The sequence below is a fragment of the Helicoverpa zea genome, chromosome 5, assembly GCF_022581195.2.
Source record: "Helicoverpa zea isolate HzStark_Cry1AcR chromosome 5, ilHelZeax1.1, whole genome shotgun sequence".
Classification (NCBI taxonomy): Eukaryota; Metazoa; Arthropoda; class Insecta; order Lepidoptera; family Noctuidae; genus Helicoverpa; species Helicoverpa zea.
Genome location: NC_061456.1, coordinates 8255522 through 8277764, shown reverse-complemented (window position 1 = coordinate 8277764; position 22243 = coordinate 8255522). Strand labels below are relative to the sequence as shown.

Genomic DNA, 22243 nt, shown 5'->3' with positions numbered 1-22243 from the left:
TTGGTGCCGAAAAAATGCCTCGAGAGCAAATTATAGTTCGGCCGTTCAGAGAATGCGTTCCTGACACATCGCGATTGAACTGACGACGTAACTTTGTAATGGCGTTGCAGTTACGATAAAAATTTTTTGCTGATTGTTTACCGTTTTAACAATTGATGAAATAAATTTAAAACAACATTATTATATCAATAATCAATGAATGTTATAATTTTGGTCCAAACTGAGTGTCAAATAACTTGGTAAACAATATTTTTCTAAATCTATACTGCGCAATTACAAGGTTATGTCAGCGCTTTATATTTGTAGTGCTGTGCTAAAAATAACAGGCAAGTATCGTAATCAGTTCTTTTACAGTTATACTTATATTATAAAATAAAAGATTTGTTTTTCTTTTTTAAAATTTGAAAATAATGGACTATAAGATAACTTTTATGAATTTAATACAGCTAATTTCAGCTAATTATTAAAAGCTTATATTAGTATCTTAAGGTAACAAACTTCAATACCAATCTGTGTTTAATAATCTTAGCAAATTCGGATTTGTCTCACATAGCTTAATCTCATAGACACCAATAAGTAAGTAGTATAATATGTGCGCAGTCCTGTTTACTATATTATGTCTATGGTTTTTATTTGATTATCCGGCTTATGTTTAATGGACTTGTAGCGACATGAAACGCATACAACCTTTTCGACTCGCAACCTTCAATAGTCATGAAGAAAAATACAATGAAGTTCAAATGTCAAATTCAAAATTTTAAATTTTCAAAATCAGATTTTCGTTGTCGCAGGCGTACACATATAAATAGGGCGCCGCCCGTATAAATAAATTAGTCGACATAAATTCTTCGTGCGTAACTCATCTCCTTAAGACTGTTTCTGCTTTTCAAACTGACATCGGCGCTAAATAGGACTTCGATTGTGTTTTTTATTGCGTTCTTTTTACTTTTGGTGCATAATAATGCCTAAACGTGGACAAACATTGAAAAGTGGAGCCCGTGAGTTAATCATCAAGCTGCAAGATTACTTTGAGCGGGAGCGGCAAAATTGCGGACCCCTGATACCTGTCGAACAAGTACAAGAACGCGTCTCTCAGGCGCTTGGAGTTAGCAAACGAACGATAACAAATATTAATAAAGAAAAGTTCGGCTCGACTGGCATGGAAGATAATATTTTACGTACTCCGAAGAAGAAACGTAGAACTAAACCCGTGACAGATATTGACACCTTTGACGCCGATGCAATCAGAAATCATATATATGGTTACTATTCCAGAAATGAATATCTCAACAGGAAGAAGCTTTTGGCATCCTTAAGAGAAGCTGGACTGTTTAGGGGGGGTAAAACTGCTTTAACCAAAATCTTAAAAGATATAGGTTTTTCGTATAAAAAAACAGACAAAAGAAAAATTTTATTAGAACGATACGACGTAATTTTAAAAAGGATAAGTTTTTTGAGGGAAGCAAAAAAAATTGATAACTGGGATAATGTCGTGTTCATTGACGAGACATGGCTAAACGCCAATCACACGGTTTCGCGTTCCTGGACGGATGATACACAAGCGTCAACGTCAAAAGTACCAATGGGTAAGGGGGCCCGTCTGATAATATGCCACGCAGGTTCTGCAAAATACGGCTTTGTGGAGAACGCGTTACTGGCATTTCAATCAAAAACCACAAATGACTACCACGAGGAAATGAATGCCACTACATTTAAAGAGTGGTTCCAGAACGTGCTTTTGCCCAGCCTAGCAGAGCCTTCTGTAATATTCATGGATAATGCCTCCTATCACTCGGTTCAAATACAGAAACCCCCTACCCAAGCTAATAAAAAAGAAGAAATGGTGGCTTGGTTACAAGCAAAAGGCATTGACGCAAATATGCAGATGCTAAAAGCAGAGCTAATTAAATTAGTTAAAGAAAATAAAGCGGCAAATGTGCGATACGAAATCGATGAACTGGCTCTGGAGTACGGTCATCGCGTTCTAAGAATTCCACCGTATCATTGCCAATATAACGCGATCGAGCTAATCTGGGCTCAAATAAAAGGTTACGCCGCCCGCCACAATACTTCCCCGCCATTCAGCACGAAAAAGATGATGACCCTATTAAAAGAAGCCTGCGGGGAAGTCACAAGAGATGACTGGGCAAGGGTTGTTGAGAAGACTAAAAACCTGATTTTGGAACATTTTGACCGAGATATCAGGATTGATTCTGTTATTGATAATAATATAATTATACATGTAGGGGAAGATGATGATGAAGACACCACCTCCTCAAGCGAATCGGAGTCTGATTAATATTCTGTACGCACATTCAATTCAATGTACTTACTTTATTGCATAGAAATTGTAACTTTGTAACAAAGAATAAATAAAACAATTTTATTATATGAATATTACCTTTTTTTGGTTTCCACTTAAATAACTAAAATAAAAATTTAAATGATTCCGCCAATTTAAAACGAAAATAATCTTAAAATAATTTGGCGGTTCATTTTGGAGGAACGGTAACGAACTCAGTGTTATGTTGTGCCCATCACTAGTCGTGACTAACTGACAGGTGTCAGGAACGCATTCTCTGAACGGCCGAACTATAGTTAATAGAAATAGTTCCACAGGAAATTGACGTTGCAGTCTCTTGTCACTAATTCGTGGGGAAACAAAGGATTTTTTCTTGCGTGTAACAGCAGTTACACCGACAGTGGCCTACATTAGAGCTTTTCCTGGAAGCAGTGAGTGGCGACTGACAGCACGCGTCCTGAATTCAATTCATGACGGGCAACATTGGCACTCATTAGTACCTGTCACGCTCCAAATAGAAGCGGCACGTTTTACTCATTTATAAATTGTGAGAGCTTTGCGAGCACACTTTGTTTTTATGTTTACTGATGTTCATATATTGTAAAGGACGCGCTCTCAAATTACAAATTCAGGTATTCAACTCTTTTATGTACGTTTTATCTTTGTATATTACATGGAAAATGAAAATTACGATCGAAATTGTTTGAATTCATTAAATGACAAACGGTATGACGATATGTTGGTATGACACACCCCTCAGTCTCAAGACGTCAACGAGTGACGACACGACAATGTCTACTCATTGAAATAGTGACGAAATATGGTATGTTTGTTCACGTCATCATCGCACGTTGGGAAAAAGGCTCGGAGGATGATTACCGTGTTTTTTTTTCAAAGTATTAGTTATACTTATAAACTTGCCTTATGACTAAACAAAACCGTTAATCATCTCACAATCTAGGTCGATTAAAGGTTTTACCCAAGTTTGCGGTAAGTAATTAGTACTTTTCCTTTACCGTGGAAACATTTGAGGATTAAACTACTACGCTACTCACATTCAGGATAAAGCTCCGACCACAATTATGGAACTGTCTAACTAGTTGTAATTAATCACAGAACATTGAAGCGTATCACAGATTTTGCAGTCACATTGTTATTGATTTAAAGCACTTGAACACATTAAGAGGTTATCTTACAGATAGTGGTATTAAAACACTGTAGTTTCGGAATAAGAACACAAACATACACAGAATCAGTCCAAAGCGATGGTTGCCGACACACTGCAGCAATAGTCGAGCCGCCTTCAACATGATGGCAACTATATCGAAGGTGACAATTGTTTTATCACGATTTCTGGTCATTTTCCTATCCGAAAAGGCAATTGACAAAAAAACAATACTGTCGTTTATAGCTATGTTGAGTATTTCGCACTAACGTTTGTTTATATAAAAGGTTAAAGGAGTAATGACAGTGCAGGGCAATTCTATGCTTTATATAGTTCAATGCGGATGCGTCATAAAGCCACAAGACAAGGTCGTTTTCTAGAACTAATACCTACATCACGAATATACCGAAATTCTTTAATTAAATTAATAATTATAATGTTAAAAGTTCTGAAGGGGAACTCACTGGAATAAGGAGTCACTTTTTGGCAAAAATATTTCGACAGGAGTTCTGAAGAAGCAGTCGTAAAAGCTGTACCTATGATAAATTAAAAAAAAGAAATTCAAGACCCTTTTTTACATTTAACCTCACATTAAATATTTGTAAAGAAAATATCGTTTAAGATCACAAGCACTTGAAGAACGAAATAAAAGGAATGAGTGACCTCCATCGAGCTGCACTGGGCCTTTGTGACCTTACCGTGAATCCTTATAGAGAGGATGCCTGATTACGTCTATATAGGTCAATTACGTTACGTAATGTTTTTCTTTTTATTTCCGCATTAAATCCGTCTCCATTCATACGAGATGTGTTATCTGAATTCAAAGTGCCCGAACACAGTACGTGACGGTCATACCAATTTTATTCTTTGTGGTACATTATATCATAAGCAACTAATTACAACGAAATACTACGCCTCTGACTGTGTGTAGTAAAATAAGACGTTACCCAACTGGTGCAATAGTAATGACTTCGGTCCACAAACTCCTCTGTATTGGACAGAAAACCGCAATCAAATTGTTTTAACACGTCCAACGGTGACTGGGTTGTGTCAACTTTGCCTTGATTAAATCGGGCAAAGCGCTACCCCGGGGGTTGCTCAAACGACGAATATCTAGGTGGCTCTCTGAAATGTATGTTTACCTACTGACCACCTATCTAGGGCCTTTATCTAAAAATCTGTCGATCACATATATTTTTTAGCTGTCATTTGTCAGATTATTGTGATACTATTTACATTATTCCGGTATTGAGACAACTTTTTCTTAGAAACTATAAATTGTGCCTACAGGATATATCAATATTTATTATACCTAACGGAAACTTAGGAGGAAAACGTTATATTATTTTGAATAGATTCACGGTACAATGACATGAGTTTCCTGAAGAATGTACAGCACTAAGTTTATCTTTTTCCATTGAATGAAGGGAAGGAAATTTTCGAGGGATTATCGTGTGTGGCTTCTGGTGGGTAAAGGGGGTGTACACTGTACAATCCAATCACACAGGATTATGGATCCTGTTACGAGGTTCAAAATAACGACATGATTGTGATCCTACAAAACAACTCGGAGTATTAGGGCTACGATACATTTTAAAGGATCAAAAGTCAGCCATTGTAAAAACTTTCCTTACAAGATAATTGTAGCTACCTACTTGTACTTGTAGCAGGTGAGGTGATTAAAGATTATAAATCATTTTCCTGGTACGGATATTACTAAGAATGTGACAGTTTGCAGTGTGACATAACAGTTCTTCGTAATCTCTTTATACCGCGTCGGAGAATTGATCACATTACTGATAAAGTTGTAAACAAAGAATGTGTAATGCGCCGTTTGTTTACTCTCTGATATCTTCAGCTTCGGAGCTACGCATTGTTTGTGTTTTCACAGTTCCACCGGATATGAATGAAACTGGCTGTTTTTCCGTTACAATTGTAATTTACTAATGAAAATTTATTACTTTGTTGTATTTTTTTGATACCCATTACTTAACCGAAATATACTGTGGAAATATTTGCGTATTTACAATGTTAATATTATAAACGTGAAAGTTTGTGCCGATGGATTAATGGATGGATGTTTGTTATTCTTTCATGCAAAAACAGATTTAGGCTCACACCATTATTCCGGTTCACACTATTACCTATATTTTTCCCCGTATCTGGAACAAATCATGAAATAGAGGCATGTTAAGAGTTATTTTGACTAACGTTTAATATCAAAACAAAACACGTTTAACTGAAGACTAAAATAAAAAAGTTATTTCCATGAAGACTCCTTGCATACTTTACAAAAGTAATTATTGAAAGCACCGCACCGGTATTAGCATTTCCAGTGAACGTAGTTAAATTATTCCGTTTACAACTGTCTGTTCTTCTGCACCGACGTTGTAAGTGCTCTATAGCAATTGCTTCATCCAATATTGATCCAAGTACCTTCTAGTTTTAAAACGTTATTGGCATTCGTGGGTGCAACACATTTACACACGAACGCTTACGAACTTCACTTTAACAGTAGAAGTAATGTATTCGACGTTTCAATACATATTGTTAGAACTGGATTTTTTATTATAAATAACACGGAAAATCTTGTTGCTTCTTCTAAGTAAGTAGTTTATAAATCCTACTTATAAAATGTCCGGCTTTATGGAGAATTGATGTAAATAAATACATATGATATTGTGGTAAACGGATAGAATATCATGCGTGCGTGGAATCGTAATTCATAGAATGGGATTAATTAAACAACGTGATCGAAGCTGTACTTTTCAGTCAGCAGACTATTTCAGAAATTACGCAATAACTTAATCATAAATTAGTACTCTCAAAATGAATATCTTTTAATCTATGAAAAGCAAAACGATACAGTAGTATTCATAAGTAAGAATAGAGATCAATTAATGTCTAAGTTTATTGAAGAAATCCATTTTATGCCAACAAGTGATCCTAATCTTGTAACAATAATTACATGCGATATAAATTGGGCCCTTAAGATTGTATTATCTGCGATTTAAGTTTGCGGCGTAATTATGAAATTGCATTATCAGATAACTACGATTGATTGTCTATAAATAAGGGCAATGTTTTCTTTTCAATAAATAAACGGCATAGATACTTGCATTACTTATTGGAATACATAGGATAGGTAAACATATATATTTTTTTATATAGCATTCATTTGTTTATCTAAATGATATAAATATAAGTATTATTGTAGATAAACTAAAATTACAAAAAAAATCTTGAATTAGCATAAAGTGTAAATAAAGTTTGACTAAAATACCTCATAAACGCATTAAATGTCATTGCGCTTATTATAATTTCATGGGTACGTACATAAATTGGATTTCTCTTGAAAATAGCGAAGTTGTCTAGTGTTGCAAACAATTAATTAAGCGCTCCACTGATAGAAATTCTAAGTTTAATCACTCAAGCGCAGGTTATTAGCATCTACGTCTGCAGCTAACTTAAATAATATAATTTCAACTTTAGATTTTCTTTAAAGACAAGCTTTGGAATTAGTTATAAGTTATAATGCTGCCCTTCATTATCATTGACGAATCCGTGCAAGGTTTCTCAACGATAGTTAGTTTAAACAACGTTTGTTTTGGTAGTATTAAGTGCTTAGAAGATGGACCGTGGGCCGTTTGTCCCTTTAAATGAGTTTTCCTAAAGTGAAGACTTGGCTAAATCGCTTTCTCGCACTCGAAAAGGGTAGAGAGGCACTCCATCAAATTCCTCAGCTTTATCTACGAACTAATGTGTCTATGTATACTCCTCTTCAGAAGGATTGTACTCACTGAAAATAGGTCCTTAGCTCTGGTAATTGTGCTTTTTAAGTCTTAAAAAATCCTTTAATTTACGGCGTTTCTTTGTCGGCCTTTTACAATTGTGATCTTGAAAAGGTTTTCATATTAAAGGTATTCATAATCTTAATTGGTTTATTTCTTTGAATTCAAATTAATCTTAGGTACAATTAGTAGGCGCACTAAGAAGCTCAGGTATTCTACGGCTTAATTCTTGTCATTGACAAGTTCATAAATATCGTTGATCATCAACGTCACTGGTTTCGAAACTTCTTAATGAATTAAATAATAAATTATTATTTAATTTATATTTATTGGGTAAGGTTTAACCGTGGAATTCAATGGTAAATATTACGCAAGGTATTCTTGAGTACCGGATGTTTGTCATTATTGGTATTGAGTACTTAAACGCGTATTGTACCTATGTGAGTAAAACCTTCATGTATCTTACCTCCAGGGTTTAAATTCTTGGGTTGTGGTGTAACGGCAGATGCTGCGCCCGACGACCTCCGTGATCTGAAACGACCACAACATTACATTAGATACACAGTACTAACACACATACAAATGACTTGTACCTCGGTCCCTTTCCGACCCAAAACTAATTTGTGATACTCAAGATGTAATAACGTACGAACGGACATATTAATACTGTTATTTGTGCAGATAAACCCAAAGAAGTTTTAAAGGTTAGAAATAAAACTAAATATATTCAATATTGGGTTACAGAAAATATAACGTTTAAGATGGTATAAAAATATTTCAAAATACCAGTTGATATTGCGATTCAAAGCACAAATAACATTTAAGAAATAACAAGATCTATACATTCGCAAGGACCTCCATGTTTACATTGTGAAGAAGCTGTCATTGAAGATATTAAATTGTGTGTATCGGTTTCCAATCGGATTGATCGGTTCGCAAGCTTTCTCTATTTATACACTAAAGTCGCTAGAAAACTTACACGAACTCAATAATGCTCAAATAGTTGTTTATTTAAACTGGTTTAAACTAGTTGGTTATTTGATTATAAATAAATATTATAATGTTTTATTATTTTAAAACATTGCTATTAAGATAAGAATTATTTTGCCAATCTGATAAACTCTGTGTCCGCAATTGCTTCAGATTGTTCTACATAACAAGTTCAAATTCCTCGGAACAGATGTGTTATTGTTTTTACTACTTTTAGATTACGCTACAACTGTTGTGTTGATCATTCCAGCAAGGATGCCACGTTGGCCGTCACGAAACTAGATTATAGCACCAATAAAATTTATATAAACACAACATTTAAATACGAGGCCTCATTATGTTACCGAAAACTATTAAAAATACCATTAAAGTTTTATCGTGAGCTCAAAAAGAAGCAGAATGGTAATGGATTTAACGAATATTGTAGACAGCCCTGAGAACAGTTGTAAAACCATTGTAGATCATAAACAGATCATCACCATAACAATGCTATAATTAGAAAAATCAAGCGTTTAGTGTTGTTCGGTCTGCGATGCTTGTAATCTAAATTTAGCGTCGAGACATGTGTTAGATAACTCTGCTGAGGTCATGTCAAGGCCCGATACGATACAGATGAGATTTACAACTGTTTATTTCGTTTACAGAAGAAAATTACCTATCTAACTTTAGCCATTTTCTGTTCCATTTTCTTCTTAAATGGCGAATTTAAAAAAGGGAGTGTAAGAAAACCTTTTACGAGCTGAATGGTCCTGAAGGTACAAACAACATTTATTTCTATGAGTTCTTATTACAGTCTGTAATTACAGTAAATAGACGCCACAAGTAATTCAACGTGATGCGCCGTCCATCACATTAATTGCCTCTCAGTATTATGTTGACTATCTTATTCATTTAATGTGCAAGGACATTATGGATGTAAATATTTGTCTCTACACTGAGTGAAGCTTTTTAATATCCATTAAAGATTGATATAAAAGTTCAATACCTAAAGGTCGAGTAAATAATTCCGTTTGAAAGAAAAACTTATTGACGATTTCCATAAAGTTTTAAGGTTTAATTTAAGGTTTATTTAGGTTTATTAAGGTTTTAAACTTGTATTAATTTGTATGTAGTTAATAGTAATTAATTTAAAACGATTATCAATTTTGTTTGACAGTCATTGTGTTTGTGATTTCGAAATTCAATTTAATTATCAATTGGAAACTTCATTTGTTTTAATAATTATTGTAGACATTAGTGCGCTTTCAAGTTACTTAGTCATAGTCCGTACAGTTTTCAATCAAACAGCCGTACGCGTCAAAACCCGCCCTTGCTGACTCACTTTTGGCTATTCATGCGTGGTTTATTGCATCGCGAGTTTTTCGTTTATAGCGCATCATACGACATACGTACATTGAAAATTCCGGAAAAAAGGCTTGACTAAAGCTTCATTTCTGTTACAAGGAAAATACGCACCTGTTTCTGCAATCGATAAGATATCAAATACACTGAATTTGTGACACGCAAAACGGGATTTTCAAAATCGATTAACAACTGATTTCCGATCAATCTACAGCTCACAATTATCGACACAATAATTTCTCAAGAGTAGTCTGTAAATTGTGTATCATTTCACTCATAACTCTCACATTTATATCAGTTACATATTTGTAAAGGTTAAGGGTCCCGTACGTGACGTCAGGCTTAACCTTTCAATTAGGTTTAATGCATCCTTTGTTGATGGTTGAAAACTACGGCTATAATATTTATCTATTTCGTAAATCACAATAACGGTTTGATTAGCTGCGTGTTTTGGTGTAATAATGTTTATTAAATGTAAGATCGATTCATTGCGAGGCTTGGCGAGTCATGTGTCGGGCACGACGCGGCGCGTGGGTGACGAGTCGAGGACGTCAACCCGCGCGACCACCTGATTCGGCAGTCGCGTGCTAGCCTACCAGCCGCTGCCGACAGGTTTGTCATCGCGACGACACAGCTACGTCACAGCCTACGTCATCGGAACCAATAATAAATGGAGAAGCCACAATTATTGTGACGTTGTTTTGGCGTTACTATGTTAAAAGGATGATTAATTAAAACGTCTAGCGTATGCTATATAGTGCGGTTAGTAGAGATAAGAAATAAAAAATTATAGCAATTATTTTTTATAAAACGTTTGAATATTACGTGTGGGGCTAGCAGAATTCTAGGAATTTATATTATGAAAAAAATAGTGAGGCATTAGAACAATATCATTCGATACATAGAATCTACGTAACTCCTTGATGGACTTTGACCTTTTATAATGTTTTTATGCAACAAACACGCCTTCTTGCAATAAACATGACTCTTATATTGAACAACTGCGTTTTTCCCACATCATGACACTATCTATGTCTACCCGTCGAAAGCTTTTAATCACACTTCGAGTGGCGCGATAAGCTAAACTTATCAGTTAATTTACAACAGGTAGTGTGTACTTAATGATTATTATTACAACACTTTATTACGGCACTTAATATGAGACATTAATAAAGTACGTAGTATTACTATTTGAGCACAGTTGCTCAGCGCATCCAAAGTTTCATCGATCTCAGTAGGAAGACCTTGGATATGCTCTCACGCATAAGATAATATCAACATTGATGACGGTGTCTTACACGTAAGACATGCTGCTTATACGGATATATAGGAAAAATGCAAACTCGTGAACAGTTAATCTTTTGTACCTAGTAATCTCGTGACAGAATTTCCATTGTTGAGCAATTTATGTGATGCTTGTGTGACGACATTAAGAAATAAGTTTGCATTTTTCGAAACATTTTTGATCAAGAAGGTATTTTTTTTATGACGATGTACAAAGCTTGCAATTTACGAGTTAGTAATGTTGTAACCTTTGTAACTTTTAGCTGGATATAGTAAATTCGTAATTTATTATTTTTATAGGTTTTTGGATGAACAATTGAACGGAAAATAAAATACTAGGTAATATTTTTTGGTTAATTGAAATGATTCAGAACAAAATACACAGAATAATAGTTTTGTATTTGTACTGCGTACTAACCCAATTTAATGATTGGGGTGACAAATTATTAGAATTTAAGTATTACAAATGTCAATTGATATCTATATAAGTACATAATTAATTAGGGATTAGGAAGTAGGTATAAAATTATAGTTATTATGATTACCTACTTGTTTTTCCTATATGATATTATCATAAATTGAGCCAATCTGAAGCGGCGGTACAAATATATAAGTATTTTCTTTACATTTACACCAACGGCCATCAAAATTATGTTGATAAAGATGAGATTAGGAGTAAGCTTTGTAAAGATTTAACACACATTTTTGGGAATAAAACAGGAAATCGGAAGAAAATTCGCTCAGTCTACTTACTATTTATTGATACAAAGATGGCTCAAAGCAGATAACGACAAGAGATAATATGTAAATGGACAGCGCACCTATTTTGATGTTTCGCATTCAAGGGTTCATTGGACTAATTTATGCGAAGTATAATAGAGGACAATTATTCGCGTGTCATGTTTTTGTGGTCACGAAACTACACGGATGTAACGATAACGCGTTTTTACCACGGATTTTGCTGACTAAAACATACGTACCTACCTAATGGTGAGTTTGGGAAGTACGCACTAAAATTTTAAACTTTCCCATCGTGCAGTTTAAAAGGAAGGAGAATGTATGCTTTCTAGAGGCTCCAGGTAAAGTTTCCAATTAACGTGAACGCACGCGTATGTAGCTCAAAGCCGGCTTCGCGGTTGCACAATCTCAAATTTTAATTATTCAGCATTTCGTAGCTTTAGTGCATAAATGGCGTGTAATTTGTTTTAGAGCGGAATCGCGGCTGAACTGCGAAGGGAAAGATTAGTAGACGAAGAAATAATTGAACATTTTGAACTCACGTAAGTATTTTTAATGTTTACGCAACGATAAAGTGTAGTTTATACCAGTTTAAATAGAGCGCCTGTCTGTATGTTAGCGCAAGTATGTGATACGCGAGAACATCGAACTTATCTGTAGGATAGTTGGAATGAATATTCATTCATTCACAAGCTTTTTTAGTATTATTGTAATCTGGCTTCTAACCATTATCTCTCACTGGGATGTAATAATACCTATAGATAGATACTCTTTCCTGTATGCGTAGGTATGCGTCACCCTGTTAAGTTTGGAATGACGTGATTCGTTCGTAGTAAGTGGAGGCGTGAACAGAAACAAAAGAATGACTTACTTGGCGACCGGCACGTTGGTGAGGCATAAGAAGTTGTTGCGAACACTGCGCAGGCTCGCTAGGACCTGCGCGAAGGGCGTCACGATCAAGTCTTCCCCGTGGCTGCGGACAAAAATAAACCTTATAAATAAACAGACAAGTTGCAAATTGCTACGCATACGCTCAACAATCTTTAGGCAAATCTATAATGAAAGGAGCTAGAAGCGTTTGACAAAAGGATTCACTCTCAAAGCTGGATATATTCATATCACTACTATGTATCTCGATCCCGGTTATATCATACCTACTTCATACAATTTTCCTAACTCTCAATTTCCAAGGTAAAGTACCGTTTATTCGAGGCGAAAAGTGCTTAAATATTGTTTCAGTAAAAGGCAACAAGGGCTGAAATATAAAAGTTTTGAAGTTTATAAGACAGTCTTAAATATTTTAGTCTGTATTATACCTAGGAGATTTTTGCAGGCAGGAAAATTATACGCGATAAGCGTTAAGCAGAAAACCTATAATATCTCATGTATTTACTTCAGAGACTTTCCTTTAGAGATACTGAGCCATTAACAGAGAAAAAGGGGGAAGTGATTTATTGTTTTACGATAGTTTTATGAGGTAAACAGAACTCATTAGCAAGTTACCTCTTTAGTGTTCCTTCAGTAGTGAACAACTAACGACCCGCCGCGCTTCACTCAAGTGGAAATGAATGTATTACACACCTAAACCTTTAACTAGCAATTATCTAAATGTACGTCAATACCACACGACATTATAAAGTACCAAGCGAATACAGAGACATACCTCTCCGTAGTATAATATCTTCAAGAGATTTGACGTAGGCACAGAGAAAAGATAAACAGAAAGAAAGGTACAAAAAGAATGTAGAAGTGCCATCCAGTCCTCGATTTGAAGTTACGGTTCAGAGTACGTTTACACCAATCATTAATGTTGTTGTTGACAGGGATCAAAGGGATCGGGCTCTTTTGCAATTGATATCAACGCGACTGTATCATAAAATCAGTAATATGAATGCCATGCGACTGTTAACCTTGTGATCGAAGGTCGAAGACATTTTAAAAAGACATAGGTGAATAATTGAAAACAGTAATTCCGCATAAAAAAAGTGCCAATATGTCACATAAAAAAAGAAAATAGATTTTTGCATGCAGTCAGCCAATTTCTTTCAAATTGTTGTGATCAATAACTCATACTTAATTCTATTAACTTTCTAAGCTAACAAAATAAATATGACCTCATTTGTGTAAGAAATAGAAATAAGGAAAACGGTTTCAAGTGGCTCTAGACCCTGTTTACCTACGCACACTCTTATTATAGCGTACAGAAAACCTGTAAATGTTAAGCCTACTTCATATTGAATACGTAGAATGTAGATACGAAAAATATTTTTTATAACTGTTACTACTAAAGTGACAAAAATATTGTTAAGACCTATTTTACCTAAAGCAACATTTGAATGATTAAATAACTTAGGTACTTATTACTTATAGCGTGGAACCTGTAAAGATTGCTCTTCTAGATCTAACTGAATTATTATTCTGCGAATATATTTTCCCCGCGAACCCTCAATGTTATTTATAGAAGGGTGTGGGCCGCAAGACGAGGAAGATACCTCCACAATTTAATACCTGAACTTGGGAAACCTGACAAATTCACTGAAGCGCGAGTACAAGACGTCTTATAGTTTCTATTAGCATTAGGTTTGTATAATACTCAAAGGAAACGATGAATCTATTTCATATTCGATGTTCAATTAATTAGCGATAGCTTTGTATGAATTTATTAATTTGGAGACCGACATTTCAATTTCCATTTAAAAGTTTGTAAAATATTGCTGGACGTAGTTAAAAGTTATTCATGAATAACTTTCAAAGTTTGACTGGGAAGCAATCTGAGGCGCATAGCAAGTTTATACTAGTAAATTATACCTAGGCAAACCGAAGCAGGTTGTTTATTTAGATAAAGTCAATATTGGTTTCATTAGCGAACGGGAGAAGTCAGAATCTGGTTCGAGGAACTCAAAGCTTATGTGTTGAATGTGCAATGTCCTATTGAAGTTCGTAGCAATATTAGTGGGAAATTATTACTATTTGCTCTGAGAAACATCATGTAGTGTGATAAGCCGCCTACGCTAGACAAGAACGTTAGCCGAGTAAACATAATGTTGTGTGCGATATTGCTTACTCAAATACTGCAGGCGTTATTACTCCGGTTCACTAAATCAAGTTTACGAATAATTATTAAGTATTGATTAAACGCTTGCAAACCTTGCTATCTACGTTAATACCAATGCCATAATCATGAATTTCCATAAGACAGAGATATTGATAGTACATTAGTCTACCTACACTGAGCTATCTGGTTCCATATGCAATGTAGTGCAGCGAGATTATTGCTAACTACGCCGTGATTCTACTGAGAAATTACTACGCGATAAACTCAATTAAACTTTGCACGACCTGGGAATCAATTCCAAGACCTCGTGTTCAACATCACCTTGTTAGAACAATGAGGAAGTCCAAGAAACTATTAATGTCTTAACACTTCAATCGTCTATTAGTTTGTCAATTTACATACTGTCATTTATCCTTTGCAAGAGATCCCTGTTAATCTTATAGCTAGGTGAACGCGAGCTAAACTGTCTGACTAAAACTAAATTTCGTTTAAGCCAACAAAATAAAGCTTTAAAGCTAATGCAAGTGGCTTTGTTGTACATGTTAGGATAACTAACAAGTGCTTTGTAAGGACAGTTTAATTAATCAAATATTTAGAAGTCGCTAATTGCATCGAAGAAGGGCTTGTTTAGAGATATTTCCATACAAATGAAAATTACTGATTACATTGGAAATTAAATAAAATAAATTCAAGTGTTATTTTTGTTTATAATATTTTAATAGGTCCTCGGCACGTCAGTGTGATGCATTCGACCATAAACAACGGTTCATTGGTGTGTAAATGAATGGCATTCTCCAGTTTTCATGATGCCCATTTTTTCTCTGACATCCAAAGATGGTTTACGCGGTGTCCTGCGTGAGCGACGAACGCGACGCGACGCGACGCGACACGACGCGACGTAATGCGACGCGATGCTATACGCGACAGATGTCCTACGTGATTTTGGTCATTACTTCTCAAATCATGGAGAAGTTGTGTTACAATTTTGCTTGAAAGTTCATATTTAAAGTACAGACAGCAACAATCTTCCAACTTGTTTGTACTAATAAACGATTTCTTTAATATTTATGTTTTTTTGTCCCACAACAATCAACGCTTCTGAATAGTTCGCGGTGTCGCGTCTGGTCGCCCTCAAAACAAGTACGCGTTACGTCGCGTCTCGCCGCAGACTGTCACATAGGCCGCATGTAGGGAATTCCTTTGAGTTGATCGCGTTCGTCGCGTTCGCAGCGTCGCGTCGCGTCGCGTTCGTCGCTCACGCAGGACACCGCGTTAATGTAATCTTTCCGCTTCACCGTATCCCTCAAGGATATTTTTAACTTAAATTTCCATTTCACGTAAATGCCAATTAGCATTATCCAACGTTATCCTCCGAATTTCATTATTTAAATGAACTCACAAAGAAAAAACAAAAGGCTGTCAATAGGTTGTCCTCTATAGATAACATCGTTTGGAATAGCTAGTACAATAATGCTTCAACAGTTTAACGTTGTCATGTAAGTTTTCTAATAAAATATGTATTCATGAGAATAAAATATGTATGAAGAGATATTTTCGAGTGTTAAAGGGGATGCGGTGGACGGGTGTTTGTTTTCTTTGGCAAGTATGTTATGAGATGTGAGATGATATTAAGAAACAACATCAGAGCGTCGCTCGGGCGGTTCGTCCGAGTATTAACTCTTATCTGTATTTACATCGTAAACAAACTGGATACAGCTTAAATATGAAATTGCTAAACGTGATTAAAATGTGAATCCTGAGTAAAATAAATATAAAATTTAATGTCAATAAATATTGATGCAATCCAAAGCTTTTAAGATAACCGTCTGTATGTGGGGTAAATACATAATTGACTTCATGGCCAATTATCGTGGTAGGAATGAATGGTTTTATTATTTTTTACATTTAGTATATCGGATTCTGATGATATACCTATTTAAGTCATTCAAAAGTGTTGATTTGTTGGTGCTGGCGCTCTTCAGAGCAGCATATCTTCCTTGACAATGGTAATCTATTTATAATTTTATTGAAGATAAGTGATTTCCTAGCTAGAGCCAAGTTCTTTTAAGACAATTTAGAAAATCAAAGCGATAACAGAAGACTCGTTCTCAGCGAGATTGAAAATCAATTATAATTTCTACTTAGGTGATTAAAGTTGTTATTTGAAAGACAGTTTTTCTAATTAATTTAATGTGATAAGTCTTCAGAAACTTGTCCTACATTAGTGGCGACTTAGACTTGATCATACTAATAACATCAGTTTTAAAAATGAGAAGTGACACATACTGGTGCATGATTTACCTGACTTGTTGAATTCTACTCAGATCGTAGGAATCATGTGAGTTGACAGTCATGCGGAGGTAAGAAGGCGTTGGATTTGGCGAGCCGGTTTGGAAGTATGCCCAGTTGGCCGTCACGTGCCTCCTTATAGTACTAACGAACCACTGGACCACCAATGGAGTACGTGAGCCGGTGAGCACGACATGATTGTATTAGGCGAGACATTCTACCGCGGAATACTACAATTATGATCGATAACAATAACACAAGCCACGCTAGATATGGAACCCGCCGTGTCTGTTATCCACGATCTGATGTTTGGTGTCGTACGTGCATTCTCTCACATAGGTATGCTTAAACATTTTTCTAGGAACGTTCTTGAGACCATTATCTTTAATAGAAAATTCTTAGTATACTATGTTTTTTTAACCTAGTTTCTCACTAAGACGTAGGTACTACAAATCAATACGGTGACGAAATCTACATCTCCTCTTACTCTTCGAGACTTAGTCTATAGCTTAGGGCATATACCTACTACATTAAATGAATGATTGGACTGTTAGATTCATTATCAACTGTTTTGTATTTTGAATAAACAACAAAGGGAACTCTCTCGTATATATTTTTTTTAGTTTTCCTTATTGACATAAAATGTTTTTAATTGGTACGTAATTAATCTTTATCGTGTTTCTACTTTGTACCTACTACCACTAATATGTTAGTTTATTTAGGTAGAGCTGCAAACCGGTTCTCGCTTTCAATTAACATAAATGAACATAGTAGGAAGTTGGAAACACTCTCATTTTGTCACTTTTATTTATAGGAGCAGTAAGCGCACGCATAGCGTTATCTCGAACCATTTTCAGCAAAAAGATGTAGGAATGGGACACATTTATCACATGGGACCTTTTAAATTTAAATGTGGCCCAAGAGAGATCTAAATGTGCAGTACTTTTGTATGAATTTGAACATGTATGTAACAAGGGACCCTCGATTTGACGAGGTCCAACTGACATTCGTAGCCTCAGTTATAGCCTTAGTCTATTAACTTTAACGAACGTCTATAGCGAGCGACCACTTTTCTCGTTTACTGCATCCTGTCCAAGAGAACTAACTCAATTATAAGGAATATAAAATAATGGTAGTGGAAGTATTTCATACTGGACATATCGGAAATGAATAGCGAATAAAATGTAATACGTACCTAATAAAAATGGACATATCTTTTTAGGCTACACTATGAAATTGTTGCAAATATGATATAAAAATGTATCTATTCTACATTCTATAAAATTATTTTATGTGTCTGACCCAGCTTCATGAACTACTATAATATGAAATGTCCAAATTGGATTAGCCAAAACAAAATAGGTCCTTAACCTCATTTCGTCAGAACAATAACGGCTATAGTACACAAGAAGGGAATAGTAAGTAGGTAATAATCCTTTATCCACTCAGACTAAGTACGTTCATAAACAAAGCGGGACATTATTTTTCTGATACTAATAAAAGGAGGTTAGTGTAATACATCTTCATTAAATATGTATGAAAACGGGCCGACAAAAAAGTTCTTCCAGAAGTATAGAGAGGAAAGTTTTCACATTCCTATTTTGTTTGTGTTTATATTCCGCGCTTGCGTATAATAGCGTGAAAATAAAATTACCTCTGAATTTTTGCAATAAGGTATGCATGAACACGCGCAAAGTTCTAGCCGAATTTGTAAAATTCACATTTATAGTCCAAAAACGAAAATTATATTTACTACGTGTCCCTAAAAGCATTTTTGCACACACGACACAACTATAACAATGAATTCCAAACGTTTGGTGTTTGGTTAGAATATTAGCAGCTGAATAAGGATAAGTACTTTTGTGTTTGTAAAACCAAAAAAATCCAGACAACCCTCTGCAAAGTCGCTTGAGCCGCAAAGCACAACTAAGTAATAAGATGAATTCAAAATATCAAAAGATATCATTCTAATTAATTAACATTACAAATACATCTCTATGTATATTTTTTCTATTCAACCTCAACAAAATTAAAATGTAGCGAAATAAACATGTCCAAAAAAAAATCCAAGCTTGTTGTTTAGAAGAAATAGAATTAAATTAAACGAAATCCACCCACGTTACAGTATTGTGCTTACAAAGAAAGACATACAAAAAAATTGAGCCAGCTGGGGTCATGGCCTTTGTTGATATAAAGTTTATTTCTCTCTAACACTGCAGTTTTGCTGACTACACTTCATACACATGATGTTTCTCTACTTTTGAGACGAGTAATAGCTGGGTTTCGATATCAAAGGTACTTGTAACTTTCTATCGATCTAAACTTGTCTCTCAGGACTCAGCTCCAACAAAGGCAATGTTTTCTTTGTTTTACAGACTGTACGGGGAACTCCGTTACAATCTGTTCAACTAATTTGATTCTTTCACGGTAACAAATTGGATTTATCACTTTGCTTTTGTTCTATAAAATCTCTGCTGTACTCTAACAGGTACTGCTAGTGTCTGAAATATTATATTGGCTGCAGGTGCATACATAGGAGTATGCGTTTGTCTTATACTCCCCCACACTCTGTCTACGTGCAAGTTTTCTGCAGACGCATCTCTCTTATTACTTTCTAGCTTGTTTATGTTGAGCTCTACAAATACGTACCACAGACTTAATTAAATGTCTTGCGTTTAATATACTCTTGATATTTTTAGATCCTGACTAGTCAACTTATTGTCAAACTTATTTTTAAGCGCCACTACGCAATTGTTCAATTAGTTCCAGCGTTACTTCACTTATGAAAAAACTCATAAAAGCTTTATTCTTGCTTGTACTAAGAATAAAGCGAATACATGTTCTTGTCTGTTATAGGTATTTTTACTTATACTGCCTCGGTACAAAGTTGGAAACATGTTTTTCCTCTTTTTATCGGATTTGCAAACAGTTTTTGATGTGTTCAGAAAAGGTAAAAAAGGCTGGCTTAATATTCTGAACCATTTCAAACTAAAATTTATGGTGAGTAGTTTGGGCCCTGTGATATTCACAAATTCGAAATATTTTGTTAAGTTTGGACAGCGCCGTAGCAGGAAGGGACGGAACGGGTGTATTTGGCAAGTTTAAATGACATTCTGTTGGCGCTTTCACAGTTGTTGGAACTAAACCAAAACTTCCACTGGCAGTTGTCACCACTTCTGCCGATAACAGTGGCATTCAATGAAATCAGTAGTAAACTAGTGCGAATAAGTAAATATAGTGCCACGTCATAGAACAGTATTGATTTACTTTGAATGCACGATTATGCTGTCCCGTTTCTTCTTATCAATCATTCAGGCTGAGTCAATTTTCATAGCTGTTATTGTACAAGGGCTTGAGCGAGAAATACTTTTATTGATTTTTCCAAGAATACTGAGAACACAAGCTAAGCATTGGGTTTACTTGAAATTATCGTTCCTAATTTTATTCTTTTCGCGAAACTTTGTAATTAGAGATATTATGGAGGAAGATTAAAACCTAGAGTATAACATGGGATTAGTTTGATCCGGCTAAAAGAAGATATTCGCTTGAACGCGTAAAACGGGCTATTTTCCGTATAAATTTAAATTGTTACTGAAACATCCCGTTATTAAGTAAAAAAAAATAGTTGAATTTTCGAAATATTTACGGAAATCACTTTAACCTTTACAAGACGCTTTATATCATGTTGATATCAGATCTTAAAGCCGTATCGATCTACAACGCGTCTGCCGTCCGACAGTCTATTTGTAGAAGCAGATAAAATACAATTGGCCTCAATTAATAAATTACAACGGCCTAAGTAAATGTTTGTAACGCTATTGTAGATCCCTTGTTACAATATTTTAAAGTTGAATGAATGAATGCTGAATGAGTACTTTTATCAGTTCCCACATTTATTGCTTGTTTTTGTGACGTGTAAATTATATAACAAAAACTACATTCAAAAGAACTCATTGCAATATGACTCGTATAATTTTCAAAATACATATTCTCAGTTCTTATAAACAACTTAAATATCCTTAATCATAAGAACTGAATGGTAGATTGGCTTCAATACAATTTCAAGTTAAGTACTATTTTCTGTAAGGAGAACCTGCGCCAAATCACGTACGGACGGTAAATTGTATAAACCCTCGTTTCGAGATTACGATGCTGCGTATTGAACGCACAATTCCACATGTAAACAATTTTATTGTACGAACGTTCGCTAGTTCCTTAGTCGAAGGTCAATGCTTTCCCTTTAAAATTGCTCTGTTGAGATTTCGTTGATACAGAATATTGTAAGTACTCACCGTTTATGTGCCCAATCATCAATGCATGAAATATATTTAAAATTGCCTTTGCCATATGTTTATATCTACTGTATTAATTTTAAACGTTATAAAACGTTTTTTTTATCTAATTATAGAGCGGTAACTCAAAGAGCAGCAATATTACTAACTGTTTTTTTTGTGATCATTTTCTCAAAGAATACTGACCCATAATATTACTTTATTACTTACTTTTTACTTTTTTAAATACATATAAGCATATTAAATGAAAATATATTAAGTAAATGTATATTTACCTCATTTATAACAATTTAAATTTTCACAGCATTTTCCGTAGCTCCTAAGATTTGACGTTAACTGTTTGAAGTTTGTTTATGGCTTCTATTATCTATGACCATTTGACGTAGCCAAATACGAATGTCTTTGGTTAAATATAAGATCTCCTTGGATACAATCACTTATTATAAACAAACGCGTACGTGATTTAATACACTAATAACATTATTTAGAGTTTAGGATTGTTATTCGGAAAATTCGGAAAATAAACATCTTAATTAAGAAAATTGGAAACAAACATCCAACAAAGTAGGGCGTTATAAATGGCTAATACTCGTCTAAAATAAAACCCGTTGCTATGATTCCTAGCAGGCAGTCGGCAATAAATTACAATTGAAAATAAACGGGATTGGGCCGATAAATAATTGAATTACACGATAAATCACTAGAGTTGGGCCAGACAAAAATTATTCCCAATAACAAACATCCCAATTTTTTTACATTGCTTTTTCATTTCTGTTTCTAATTAAGCATTTTCATTTTACGGCGAGTCTTTTGTTCAATACAAAATCGAATTTATTGAAATTCGTAAATATTTAAGTTCTGAGGTTTATAATACAGATATTGTATTATTCCTTTATTCGAAGTATCTCGAAAGGTTGCCTTTGAGTTTTTTTTTTTTAATATTATAACAAGATTAAGCTTTTAGGACGTATTCATTTATAGTGACTTTAAATAATG

General features: G+C 34.7%; 1 protein-coding gene across 15 annotated transcripts in view; it reads right to left on the bottom strand.

Annotated features, from left to right (window-relative positions):
• Positions 1 to 22243, bottom strand: part of LOC124630204 (cAMP-specific 3',5'-cyclic phosphodiesterase) — a 444356-nt gene that overhangs the window by 22864 nt on the left and 399249 nt on the right. For 10 of the 15 annotated variants that reach the window (XM_047163954.1, XM_047163962.1, XM_047163960.1 and 7 more), the window contains 3 exons: positions 12483 to 12584; positions 7725 to 7789; positions 5588 to 5629 (listed from right to left, as the gene is read on the bottom strand). In XM_047163954.1, coding sequence (XP_047019910.1) covers positions 5588 to 5629; positions 7725 to 7789; positions 12483 to 12584 — 209 coding nt within the window. The remainder of the gene's footprint in view (positions 1 to 5587; positions 5630 to 7724; positions 7790 to 12482; positions 12585 to 22243) is intronic. The other 5 variants (XM_047163964.1, XM_047163961.1, XM_047163951.1 and 2 more) reach the window with 2 other exon arrangements.